The 13748-nt window shown below is 36.0% G+C and overlaps 1 protein-coding gene across 1 annotated transcript; it reads left to right on the top strand.

Annotated features, from left to right (window-relative positions):
* Positions 1-282: 282 nt before the first annotated feature.
* On the top strand, positions 283-1221 carry LOC106145082 (olfactory receptor 5B2). The gene has a single exon (XM_013361255.2). It carries the CDS (start codon positions 283-285, stop codon positions 1219-1221), a length of 939 nt encoding a protein of 312 aa, XP_013216709.2.
* Positions 1222-13748: the final 12527 nt, after the last annotated feature.

The raw sequence follows: 13748 nt of genomic DNA on the forward strand, positions 1-13748 counted from the left end.
TTGAATTATTTAAAATTTGACAAATAGTGTTTGACTTAAATTGAATTTTCAGATTCAAAAGTTTCTAACTCAATAAGTAATTAATGCACTAAATTTTGCAGCTAAGTTCACATTCACACATGGAAGAGTTTGAAATGTGTATTATTGCGGCAATAAAATAATTCACCTGTTTTGTATAAATGTTTTATTTTCAAGGAAATATCTATTTCATAACACCTATTAACACTCTTGTACTTTATTTCTCTCTGCTAAAGAGCATCTCCTGACTCCAAAATAGCATGGATGCAGAACCGGACAGAAGTGACAGAGTTCATCCTCCTAGGACTCACCAATGCCCCAGGACTACAGGTGGCCCTCTTTATCATGATCACACTTATCTACTTCATTAATGTTCTTGGAAACCTTGGGATGATTGTTCTCATTCTCACTGATTCTCGTCTCCACACTCCCATGTACTTTTTTCTTGGTAGTTTGTCTCTGGCAGATTTTGGCTACTCTTCTGCTGTCACTCCCACAGCCATGGCTGGGCTCCTTGTAGGAGACAAGGTCATCTCTTACAATGCCTGTGCTGCTCAGATGTTCATTTTAATAGCCTTCGCCACTGTGGAAAATTTCCTCTTGGCATCCATGGCTTATGACCGTTTCACAGCTGTGTGCAAACCCCTACATTACACTACCACCATAACCACAAGTGTGTGTGCCTGTATGGTCATAGGCTGCCATGTCTGTGGTCTTCTGAATGCCTCCATCCACATTGGAGAAATATTCAGTCTCTCCTTCTGTAAGTCCAACATGATCCATCACTTTTTCTGTGATATTCCAGCAGTCATGGCTCTGTCTTGCTCTGATAGACACGTCAATGAGTTGGTTCTTGTTTATGTAGCCAGCTTCAATGCCTTTTTTGCTCTTCTAATTATCTTGGTGTCCTACCTATTCATATTCATCACCATCCTGAAGATGCACTCAGCTACAGGATACCAGAAAGCTCTGTCCACCTGTGCCTCTCACCTCACTGCAGTCTCCATTTTCTATGGGACAATTATCTTCATGTACTTACAGCCCAGCTCCAGTCACTCCATGGACACTGACAAATTTGCTTCTGTGTTCTACACCATGGTCATCCCCATGCTGAACCCTGTGGTCTACAGCCTCAGGAACAAGGAGGTCAAGAGCGCATTCAAAAAGATAGTTTTAGAGGGAAAAGTGTTTCTAAAATTTTGATTTAAAAATTGTAGGATGCATAGTAACTTAATGTCATGCTTCTCAGATCTTCTCCATGTGCTGAATCACATGTTACAGTGCGAATGGAAGTCAAGTTTCTAAAGTCAAATACTCACCTCCTCAAAAATCAGTTTATTCTGTAGAAACGAGGAGATATATCCAGAATATAATATTCTGCATAACAATGGTGAGAGAAATCACAAGTTATTTTGCTTCTGGCTTATCAAAAGAATTTATTAAGGATATTTGATTAATTCATTTCATCTATATGCACTTTCTCTACCACACATTAGTAGAAACACACATGTAATGTTAGAGAAAAATTGTGACTGTGAACATTTTCATAAATATACCCATACGAGTACATATAAATGAGTCGAAAAATTTGCCAGACATAAGTGGAATGTGACTAATTTTGGTGAAAAAAATTTAAGTAATTGAGGTATTAGATAATTAATTTGACTAATATTATTTATTCATTTAGTTGAGTAAGTGTTCTAAGAGTGTTAGTGTAAAACTTTAGTGAATGTTTGTCTCATAGTAGATCCTCAACAAATATCTGTTAAATGAATAAAATAATTAAGCTTTGAGTTCAATTGTATCAATATTTTGAATCTTTGAACCATTTATGGTTATACTTTATCAGCAATAAGAAATGCCATTTTGATATACTTCTAGAAAAGTTCAGGAGGCACATTGATTTTTCTGCTTTATTGCAATATTGTTATTTGCATTTCCAGCCCCTCTTGCCCTTCCCACTTTTTGAAATGGTGATTTTTTGGAAATATCCTCCTCAATTAGATCATTTAAAACTATCTCATAATTTGTATTTAGAAATGCTCTCATTAACTGGCAAGTAACATGGCTATTAGGTAACTATTTAGAAAAACATAAGTTATAAGACTAAAAGTTTTAATACCTGATCACATTTAGAAAATTACTTCAATCATATAAATTAAACAAGTAAAATCATCTTAAATATTCATGAAAAATAGAGCATGATCGTATCCATCAGCTATAAAGATAAAGTACCTTCCATATGCTAACATAGGGAACAATATTTGTAATTTTTAATCATCAGAGACTCTATATAGCACAAAACCCATTCAAGGGAATGTGCACTAATTTACATTCTCTACACAGTAAGTGCCTTCTACAGCTCAGTACTTGTAAGATGATATTTGAATGTGCTAAAGTGCCGAGGCTGGTACTTCTGAGGCCATGTGATTTGGCACGAATATTTACTACTGTCTGTATGGTGATCTTTCTCAAGCTGTAATAACTGTCTTTTTTATTATAAATCATCATTTAATTGCACAAATTTATCATGTACAGTGTGATTATCTTTTTATATATTACATGAATTTTTTAAAAGATACATAACTGTACATATTAATAGAGTAACATGATGCTTTTATACATATGCACACTGTATAGTGTTTAAATGATAATTAAACACACATCCTCACATTTTGTCATTCCTTCTTTTTAAATATTTATTCTTAAGTTTTAGGTGGACACAATATCTTTATTTTACATTTATGTGGTGCTGAGGATCAAACCCAGTGCCTCTTGCATGCTAGGCGAGAGCTCTTCCACTGAGCCACAACCCCAGCCCCACATTTTGTCATTTCTTTATGGTATAAATATTAAAAGCCAATTCTTCTAGATTCTTGGCATGTACAGCACATCACTCACTGTCCTGTGTGATCACCTGCTCTGCACGGCAGAATTTCTTGCTCTCAACTAACTGCAACTTAGTTCCCACTGGCCAACCTTTCTCTGTCTCTCCGTCCTCCCCACTCATCCTGGCATCTGGTCCTACTGCTTTCTCGACTTGTATGAGAACAGCTGTTTGGGTTTCACATATTAATGGAATACCAGTGCATCCAGAGGTATTTGTCTTTCTGTGTTTTGCTTATTTTACTTGGCCTAATGATCTACAGTGCCATCCATATTGCACCAAAATTATGGAAACATGCTCTTTATGGCTGAATAAAGTATATTATATATGCCACATTTTCTTTATCTTTTCATTAGTTGATAGGTACTTTGCTTCCACTTCTTAACTTTTGTGAATAGTGCTGCAATGGACATGGGAGTGCATATGTTTCAATGCTTAGTACCATCATAAGTATATGTGTGTGTGTGTGTGTGTGTGTGTGTGTGTACACACATAAAAATATATATTCTTAATGAATAACATGAAATATGAAATATTAAAAGGGAATAAATGAAAAATTATGAAACTAATATATATAAAAATTATATAAAATGCTTTGATGGATAAATATTGACTACACACAACTGAACTTAGAATTAACATATACAAGTTAGATTTTTAAATTTTCAAAACAAAGCTTAGAGATGGAAATACAAAAGACGATGAAGAGAAAGACTGCTTTACCATTTGATGTTATCACAAGAGCATTTTGATGCTATTGATTCTTGGTTTTATTTCTTAGGCTGTAGGTCTCTTATTAAGGAAGATGATCGCTGCCCGTATAGGTAGGTAGGACTGTGGAACCTCTGTTTTGTTGTATCAGTTGTAATCTATGGTCAGTCATCCAGGACTTTTAGGCACTTTGAGTTGAATTTAGTGCAGGGTGAGAGGGATCCACCTTCATTATTTCATAAATGGCTATCCAGTTGTCCCAGCACCATTTGTTAAAAAGACTGACTTTTTCCAATCTTATGTTCTTGGAAACTTTATCAAAGACAAGCTGAACATGTCTATGAGGCTTGGTCTTGGTGTCCTCTATTCCATTGGTCTTCATGTTTGTGTGTATGCCAGTCCCATGCTGGTTTTGTTATTATAGCTCTGCAGTACAACTCGAGGTTGGAAGTTATGAAGCCTCCAGCCTTGTCTGTATTGCTCAGAGTTGCTTTGTCTATTCTGGGTCTTTGATTCCTCTGTGTAATTTTAGGACTTTTTTTTCCCCTAGATATGTGAAGAATGACATTGGCATTTTGATGGAGATTGCATTGAATCTGTATATCACATTTTGTGCAAGACCATTTTGACAAAATGAATTCTGCCTATTCAAGAACCTGGGAGGCCTTTCCATCTTCCAAGGTTTCTTCAATTTCTACTCCTCAGTATTCTACGTATTTTAATTGTAGAAATCTTCCTCCTCTTTGGTCCTGTTTATTTATTCCCAAGGCTTTTTATTTATTTTAATGTTATTATGAATGGAATTGTTCTTCTGATTTCTTTTCATTGGGTTCTCTGTTGGTGTGTAGAAAAGATGTTGCAGTTTGAGCTTGTACTATTTTGCTAAATTCATCAAGGTAGGAATCTGGTGGAGTTTTTCGGATCTTCTAAATATAGCACCCTGTCATGAGAAAACAGAGATACTTTGACTTATTTTTTTTCCTATTTGTATTCCATTAAATTACTTATGTTGCCTGATTGCTGTGGCTAGAGTTTCAAGAAATATATTGAATAAGAGGGGTGAGTATGGACATCCTTCTGTCTTTGAATAATGACTTTGAATGACCAGTGGGCTATTGAAGAAAACAAGGTAGAAAGTTTTGAATTTCTAGAAACAAATGCAAATGGAAACACACAACCTATGAGATAGTTACAGCAATACTAAGAGGGAAGTTTACAGTTATAAGTGCCTAGATTTTTAAAATCAGAAATATCTCCAATAATAAAAAAAACATAATGATGCATCTCCAGGTCTTAGAAAACAAGAAATAGCCAAACCCCAAACAGTAGAATTTTTTAAAGAGAATAGAGAAGAAACAAATGAAATAGACACTAAAAAATACAAAGATCAATGAAATGAAGAGTTGTTTCTTCCAAAAGATAACAAACTTGACAAGTCCTTAGAAAACATCACCAAAAGAAAATGGGAGAAGACCCAAATGTACAAAATTTGAGTGGTGGTGGCAAAAGGGTATATTACAACAGGTATCACTGAAATCCACAAAATCATAAGGGAATACTTTGAAAAATTATATGCCAATAAATCAGAAAACCTAAAAAAAGTACAAATTCTTGAGTACGTATGAACTGCCATAATTGAGCCAAGATTTAGAAAACATAAATGATCAATATCAAGCAAGGATATTGAAGCAGTAATAAACAGTCTCCCTGCAATAAAGGCCTGAATTTTACCATACTTTTAAAGAAGATCTAATGTTAAGGTTCCTCAAACTATTTCATGACAGGGAAAGGTATATGTAATATAGCATATAAGGAGAATCAAGGATGTAAACAACATGGGGATCTAAATAGATGTTGACAAATTTCAACATCCCTTCCTGAAAAAAACCTAAAGAAACTTAGAAAGATCACACCTTAACATAATAAAGGCTGTGATATGAGAAGCCCTATAGCCATCACCGTACTGAATGGAGAAAAACTGAAAGCATTTCCTCTAATATCAGGGACAAGACAAAGTTCCCATTCTCCCCACTCTTATACAATACAATACTTGAAATTTTACACAGAGCAATCAGGCTTGAGAAAGAAATAAAAGGGATATTAATACTAAAGAAGGAAGTTAAATTATCCCTGTTTGCAGATAATATAATTCTGTGTTTAGAGTCCTCTATGTCACTTCCAAAAGCCTCTTAAAGATAATAAACAAGTTCAGCAAAATTACAGGATAATATCAACATACAAATGTTTTAAGCTGGTTCATATACCAACAATGAATTGACTGATAAATAAATAAGGAAAACAATCTAATTTACAATTGTCCCAAAAAGCAATACTTAGGAATAAACCTAACCAAGGATGTGAGAGACCACTACAATAAAAATTATAAAAAGAAACTCAAAAACAATATTAAAGATGGCACTAGAAGATGAAAAGACCTCCTGTGTTCATGGATTGATAGAATTAATATTGCTAATATGGTCATATTGTCCATAGGGATCAATAAAGTCAGTGAAATTACCATCAAAATACCAATGACGTTCTTCAAAAGATGCCGAAGCACAAAATCTGCCAAATGACTACAGAAATCTCACACAGACAGAGCAATGCTGGAGGCATCTTAATACCTGGCTTCAAATATACTATAGAGGCACATTAACAAAATAACTTATTATTGGCATGGAAACTGACATGTAGATCAATGAACTAGAAAAAAAGGGCACAGATATAAACCCATGCATCTACAACCATTTGCTTCTCAAGTGAGGTGCCAAAAACATACATTAGATTAAAGACATCCTCTTTCTTCAAAGAAAACAGTGCTGGGAAAATTTTATATTCACTTGAACAATTTTGAAACTAGACCCGTGTCAGGAGCTTCTCCGGACAGGAGCTATGTACACACCTTTAAGTCCTGAGTCAAGAATTTCTTGAGCTGGGGTTATGGCTCAGTTGGTAGAGTACTTGCCTTGCAGGTACAAGGCCCTGGGTTCAATCCCCAGCACCATGGGGAAAAAAAAAAAAGAATTTTTTCACATACTCTTGGTGAGAATGTAAATCAGCACAAAAACTAGAGAAAACTGTAGAATTCTTTCTCAGAAAATTAAAAATAGATCTACCATATGATACAGCTATGCAATTCCTGTGTATATATCCGAAGGGAGGTCACCACATGCAGGTATGTCAAGGGAAGCATGGAATCAGGATAGGTGCTCATCATGTTAGCAAAATAAGTCATACACAGAAAAAGACTATTACTTGTTCTCTCTTAATGTGGAAGCTAAGGGAAAAAAGAGGATGGTCTGAAAGCAATAGAGGAACTACTAGGGAAGGGACAGAGGACTGGTGAGTTAGGAGGCTATAAGAGAGGAGTAAGAGTAAGATCAAAGCATGAAATATGAATTTATGGAAATGTTATAGTGAAACCATTAGTTTGTATAATTAATATGCATAAATAATTATACTTCAAAACTACCAACATGATGGGACCACAAAAGATACAGAAAAGTAAAAACAAACAAACAAAAACCCCTGAGCTGTACAGGAGGGTGTTAAAAAGTTAAAAGAATCTCAATATCCGACTTCAGAATATAAGTTACAACTCTAAATTTGGTGGTAGTTTCCAAATTACCATGCTCCTGGTATAACACATAGAACCAATGGACCAGAACAGAGAACTCTGAAATTAAGTCATATGCATACACAGAGCCAATTTTTGACAACAGGCAAAGAACATATTGCAAAAAGCACATTCTCTTCAAGAAATAATGCTGCCAGTAATTCTTTTGAATGCGCTTTTCACTTCCTTGTTCCTGAGGCTGTAGACCACAGGATTCAGAGTATAAAAGACAGAGGCGATTTTGTCTGTGTCCATGGAATGACTGGAGCTGGGTCATAGATACATGAAGATAACAGAAGATGGAGACTGCAGTGAGGTGGGAGGCACAGGTGGACAAAGCTTTCTGATATCCTGCAACTGAGCTCATCTTCAGAATGGTGATAAATATGAATAGGTAGGACACCAAGATAACTAGAAGGGCAAACAGGACATTGAAACTGGCTGCATAAATAAGAACCAGCTCATTGATGTGCTTATCAGAGCAAGACAGAGCCAGGAAAAAGTACGTGGGAGTGTGGAGACAAGAGTCCAAGAGGATCAATTTTATCATCCCCAGGTTCCCAACCACATAGATGAGGTAGATGAGGGTGATCATGATAAAGAGGGCCACCTGTAGTTCTGGGGCACTGGTGAGTCCTAGGAGGATGAACTCTGTCACTTCTTTCCTGCTCTCCATCAATGTTGCTGGGGATTTAGGAGGTGCACTATAACAAAGAGAAATAAAAATGGGGCACTGAACATAGTAGAGACTGCAGTGAGATTGGAATGCTTATGTACCATGTGCATTATTTTATTACTGTAGCCACACTATTACTTCAAATTTATCATAACTAAAAATGAGCTTAACAATATAATTGAGTGTATTACTTATCTCTACAGCTCCAGAATGTTGAATGAGGAGTCTACACGGATCATGTTCATGATTTATGAATTTGATATCTGTGTGAGCTGAGATTTTAAAAATTTATTAGATTATACATGACAGTTCTGGAATTATTAAGTCAATCAGTTCCTGTTTTCCTGTCTTGGTGGAGGCATAAATTCCTTCTGTATACCTCATGTGCCAGAAACTTGTCTGGATTCTGGACACTATATCTATAGTCCCTGATTTCTCAAAAGGTTTATGAAGTTGGACAGTTGTTAATTTAATTTAGATTGTGTGACACCAGAGGCTGAGTAATATATGTGTGTTTATAGAAGTATTAATTGGAAAGCTTTTGTCCCATACATTTTAGTTACCATGACCAATGGCCTACATTAAACTAGAAGTGAGTTGGAATTTACAATTTTTCATTGTCTCCATTGGTCCAAGCTCAGTGTTTGGATTTTGCAGCAGTCTCCTGAGATATATACATGGTGGAGGCGGTGAGATAACAGGGACCATGGAGACAGTTCTAGTAGGAGAGGGCACAGCATCAGTGCAGGGCTGGTCTCTGGGCAGAGGTGCATGTCAATCCTACATCTACAAGCTACAAATCACTGCTATAATCTAACTTCCCTGAACCAGATTTTCTTTATCTGAAAATGAAGATAGTATGGACTCTACGTCCTCAACACACTATTGTGAAAATTGAGGTGATACATGAAACACAAGTAAATTCTGAGTGTTTACCTAAAAAGTTCTATCTATACTGTCATTACAAGGATGGACTTAGGGCCCTTCTGTGGTTTGACAAAGGTGGGTGCCAACATGGAGGTCTTTAGAGGTGAGTGAGGTCATCCATCCGAAGCCTTATCCTCAAGGTGGTTTTCTTACTAGTCCACCAAGTCCACTGAGATTTTATGTGCCTTCTGTTCACACTCTGTCCATGATCCACCCATAGAGTTAAAGGCTTTGGGCATTCCATGTGAGTTATCTTCTGTTTAATTTCTTTGAAGTCCATATTTTCTCTTGAGTTGAAAGAGTGCTTATTTTCTCCTTACTATAAACCTATAATTAATCACACATATAAATGGTCAAATATTCATATTTTGGGGGTTTATTTAGCCTTCAAATCTGTTTTGGTGGAAAGTTCCTGCTTTCTTTTCTTCTTTTTAAAATTCTTTTATTCTAATTTTTTATATATGACAGCAGAATACATTATAGTTCATATTACACATATAGAGCAAAATTTTTCATATCTCTGGTTGTATACAAAGTATATTCACACCATTCATATCTTCATACATGTACTTAGGGTAATGATGTCCATCTCATTCCACCGTTTTTCTTACCCCTATGCCCCCTCCCTTCCCCTCCCACCTCTTTGCCCTATCTAAAGTTTGTCTAATCCTCCCATACTCTACCTCCCAACCCCACTATGAATCAGTCTCCTTATATCACAGAAAACATTCAGCAGAAAGCTCCAACTTTAAAATCTTTTATTTTTCAGTACATTGACCCCATATTTTAAACTTTTGATTTTTTTCTCATGCACACAAATCTTTTTTTCTGTTTTTTTTAATTAGTTGCTCAAGACAATACAATGATCTTGACATATCGTACATTTGATTCCAATAGGGTATGAATTCTCATTTTTCCACGCGTACAGATTGCAGGATCACAATGGATATACATCCATGTGTATACATACAGCAATCCTAGTGTCAGTTGTATTCTGCTGCCCTCCCTATTCCTCCCTCCCCTCCCTTCCCCTCCTATCACCTCTCTCTATCCAGTCAACTGTGACACTTCTCTCTCTCTCTCTCTCTCTCTCTCTCTCTCTCTCTCTCTCTTCTCTTCCCTCTCACACCATCGTATATATAATTTGTGAAACTATGAGGGTCTCCTTCCATCTGAGACATTTGAAAATACTCGTTGCCTGATAACAATGACTCCCTATTATTCACATCCTGTTCTTTGCAACTTTACAAGTCCAGCCCATGTGGGCTTTATGACTGCTGATCTTAACGTACATAACACTTTTAATACAGAGTTTCTACAATACATGATGGGAGCTTTACATGTAAGTACCTGTGTGATTCTATTTGTATTTTTACCTCTGTATATGTAGGTATTCTTCTTATTATTATTATTTTACTATTAAGGCAACTGAGAATTTGTGAAGTTTAGTGATATTCTAACATTCCAAAAGTAGATTAAGAGAGATATAAGAATCGACATTTAAACTGAGTTGAATCTTAATCAAAAGCCTGTAACTTTAGCTGTATTACATCAGTATTTGTAGACTTGCCCAAAATAATGAGTATGGATTCTGGTCAGAATGTTACAATGAAGTTAAGATATTGCTAATTCATTAAGTCCCTTCCTGTTTAAAGAAGGGTCACTGCACTCTCTGTGCCCTTTACTCTCTAGTGAGAGACCACCAGGTTGTAAACAAATTGAGATTATGATATATTCATTCAGAGTTTGACCTATACTTTAACAAATATTTTTAGAAAGCAGCAAGATGTCCTTTCATAAATATCACTAAACTCTTTCCTGCTGACCTTTTAATATGTATATTCCAGCCACACCTCAGTGTTTTAGAAAAATGGTCCCTCTCCCAACTTCTGTGCATACGTAACTCATAGAAGGTCCAGCTGCCCCACTATCTCTCATGAACATTCATATTGATTATAGAAGCTTACCTCCCTCCTCAAATACAAATGATAGTCCTGAACAGAGTTTGAAGCCAGAAATTCTTCCATGGAAAAACACATGGTGTTGAGGGCCACAGCCGAGTCGGGATGACGCATGGCATTTTTGCCGGAAGTAGTGGTTGAGAGGAGTTCCCTTGAGTTCCGGTTGCACTCTCTCCGGGATTCCCGGAGAGTTCCCATTGGTTGGGGAAGTGCCAGAGGAGGGATATTTCCGGTTGCTGGTTCCTGGACAAGCCGCGTGGTGTGCGGGAGAGTTCCCGGGGAGCGTGTGAGGAGTGTGCTGGTGGAGTTCAGAAATACAATTTGTTCCTGCTTCAGTGGCTCATGATTTGTGCCCAGCCAGACTGCGGCAGCATGGTGGGAGCATCTCTCTGGTGGATAATGGTCAAAAGATTCTGAGGTCCCTATGGCAGGAAGGGACACATGGAGAAAAGACTAGTAAGCATTTGAGTCCTGAATCTACAATGCATCCTAGGACTCACCTCTTCCTTTTCTGTAAAAGAAACATTATAATGTTACATCTTCAATATCATCCACAGTAGTATGTTTGCAAATAATAAAATTTAAACACAGTTAGCTTAGTGGTTATGATGTCATAATCAATCAATATAATTTCAATCTTGGGGTATTTTTTTTGACCATGTGCACTCACAGCAAGGCTGGTGGCTGGAAGAAAACCTGCCTGTACTCCCAGATAATAATATTCAGATGAATTAATAATGACCACAGGGGCACTGCATGCCAGCCTCTTCCTCTAAAATAAACACCTGGAATTCTGTCAGACTTCAGAGACAAATGCATGTACATCAGCAGGGAACGATGAATACACAGAGCTCTCCTGGGATGTCCTCCCATGATGGAATCTTTAGTGTTTCATCTCACTTTTTAAGGAAAGAAGAATTAAACTACCTATGGGATTAAGCTGGATAGTTGAAGTGTGCACAAGTATAACTGTGTTATTATTTCTCATTTTTAATCTTCAATATATAACTGAAACCCCAGTGCATATTTGTTAGTATAGAGCTTTAAAGTTTTGTTTTCCAAATGTATATCCATGGAACCACTACCACATCACATTACCCATAATAAATCTTTTTAACCATGATGGTCAATTGTATCTCCCACCTACTGCTCCGGAAAACACCATCAACTTTTTCCTTTTGGTTTTACATTAACCTATAATATCCTTCCTTGATGATGCCCCTAGGATATTACACATTTGTTTCATTCAATTGGTGTAATGTAACTAAGGTCCATTCATACCAAGTTATGCATACCGGTGATCTCCATTATGCATATTGAGTTTTACATTTCCTCATTGAGGGACATTTATGCTGTTTTCAGTTTTGGAGATTACAAATAAAGCTAATCTAACTCTTTATTTCACCATTTTTTTGTATTAATGTATGTTTCATATCTGCTGGGGTATATATATTGGAGATACTGCCTTACTCATTCTTCAAAGTCAGCATAACCTCATAACCAATCTAGACAAGAACATTCGTGAAACAAAACTATACTCTTGTTTAATATAGTGAAGCAATGTTAAAAAAACACTCACAGGACAAATCCATCATGAATTAACATAACTATGAATATAACTGAGTTGAATTTACTCCAAAAATGTAAAGGTTCTTCAGTATACAAAAAGTAATCCATGTAATAAGCCATATTGTTATAATGAAGAGAGCAACAAGATCATTTCTGTAATAATGATCACAACAAGCATTTGCCAATGTTCCACTTCTTTTCATAAAAGAATATTCAGGAAGATAGAAACTGAAGTGAACATATACAAGCTAAAAAGAACAGATACAAACCACAGCTAAGATCATAATCCAAAGTGAAAGGCTGAAGATTTCCCAAAAACCTCAGATGCAAGTATTTCTGCTTTCATCACTTATACTCAAATTTGTACCAGAAATTCAGGCCAGACCATAGGCAAAGGAAATAAAAGAAACTAAATTGGAAAGAAGCAAACTATATCTATTTTCTGATGACATGAAATTCAATAACAAAAATCTTAAATATGTATTTAAAAAGTATTACCTAATAATATTAATCAGTAATATCACAAGATTTAAGATTTATTGACCAAATTCTACTGCACTTTTACATACTGGCCATAAGTAATCTTAAAAGAAAATATACAAAATAATTCCACTGATAGCAGCATCTAAGTCAATCAAATATTCAGAAATGGATTTTACCAAAAAGCTACACACATATATCTTGAATGTACAAAAAAAATTGCTAAAGTGCAAAACCCTTACACTTTAAATTTTCATTGATTTTTAAGAGTAAGTATTTTAAATGGCAATAATTTCCAAAGTAATCTATAGATTAAATGAAATCTCTACCAAGATGCTAATGGCTTGTTTTCAGAAATGTAAAAGCCAATACAAAAAGTCATATTGAATTTCAAAGGACGCTCAATAGCCAAAGTAATCTTGCAGGAGAACAAAGTAGAAGCACACACTCATCCCAAATTCAAAATGAACTCCTCAACCCCCAGTCATTGCAATGTGGCACTGGCTTATGCGAACGAACCCCTGGAATGGAATTAACAGTTCAGGAAAACATCATGTGTCCATGGTCAACTGAATTTTGACAAGGGTGACAATTTTACTCAATAGAGAAAAACATTCTCATCAACAAATAACATTAGGACAAGTGGAAATACCAGATCAACTCAAAATATATCAGGAACTGAAACAAGAGTGAAAAACCATAAAATTGTTAGAAGAAACCATGGGTAAAACTCATGACTTTGGATTTTGTAATGGATTCTAGGATACTAACTAAATGATGAGAACCAACCCCAACTGTTGAGAGCCACAGCCAAAGGGGCCCCAGCAAACTTCCAGCTGCAGTAAAACAAGCTTTAGATGCCAGAGACATTAATGAACAAGGGCAAATTGTGGCAGCTGCAGT

Source organism: Ictidomys tridecemlineatus, chromosome 4 (genome assembly GCF_052094955.1).
Source record: "Ictidomys tridecemlineatus isolate mIctTri1 chromosome 4, mIctTri1.hap1, whole genome shotgun sequence".
Lineage (NCBI taxonomy): Eukaryota > Metazoa > Chordata > Mammalia > Rodentia > Sciuridae > Ictidomys > Ictidomys tridecemlineatus.

What these genes read in the sequence shown, in the direction of transcription:
- LOC106145082 (XM_013361255.2), top strand. Translation starts at nt 283, where the DNA reads ATGCAGAACCGGACAGAAGTGACAGAGTTCATCCTCCTAGGACTCACC.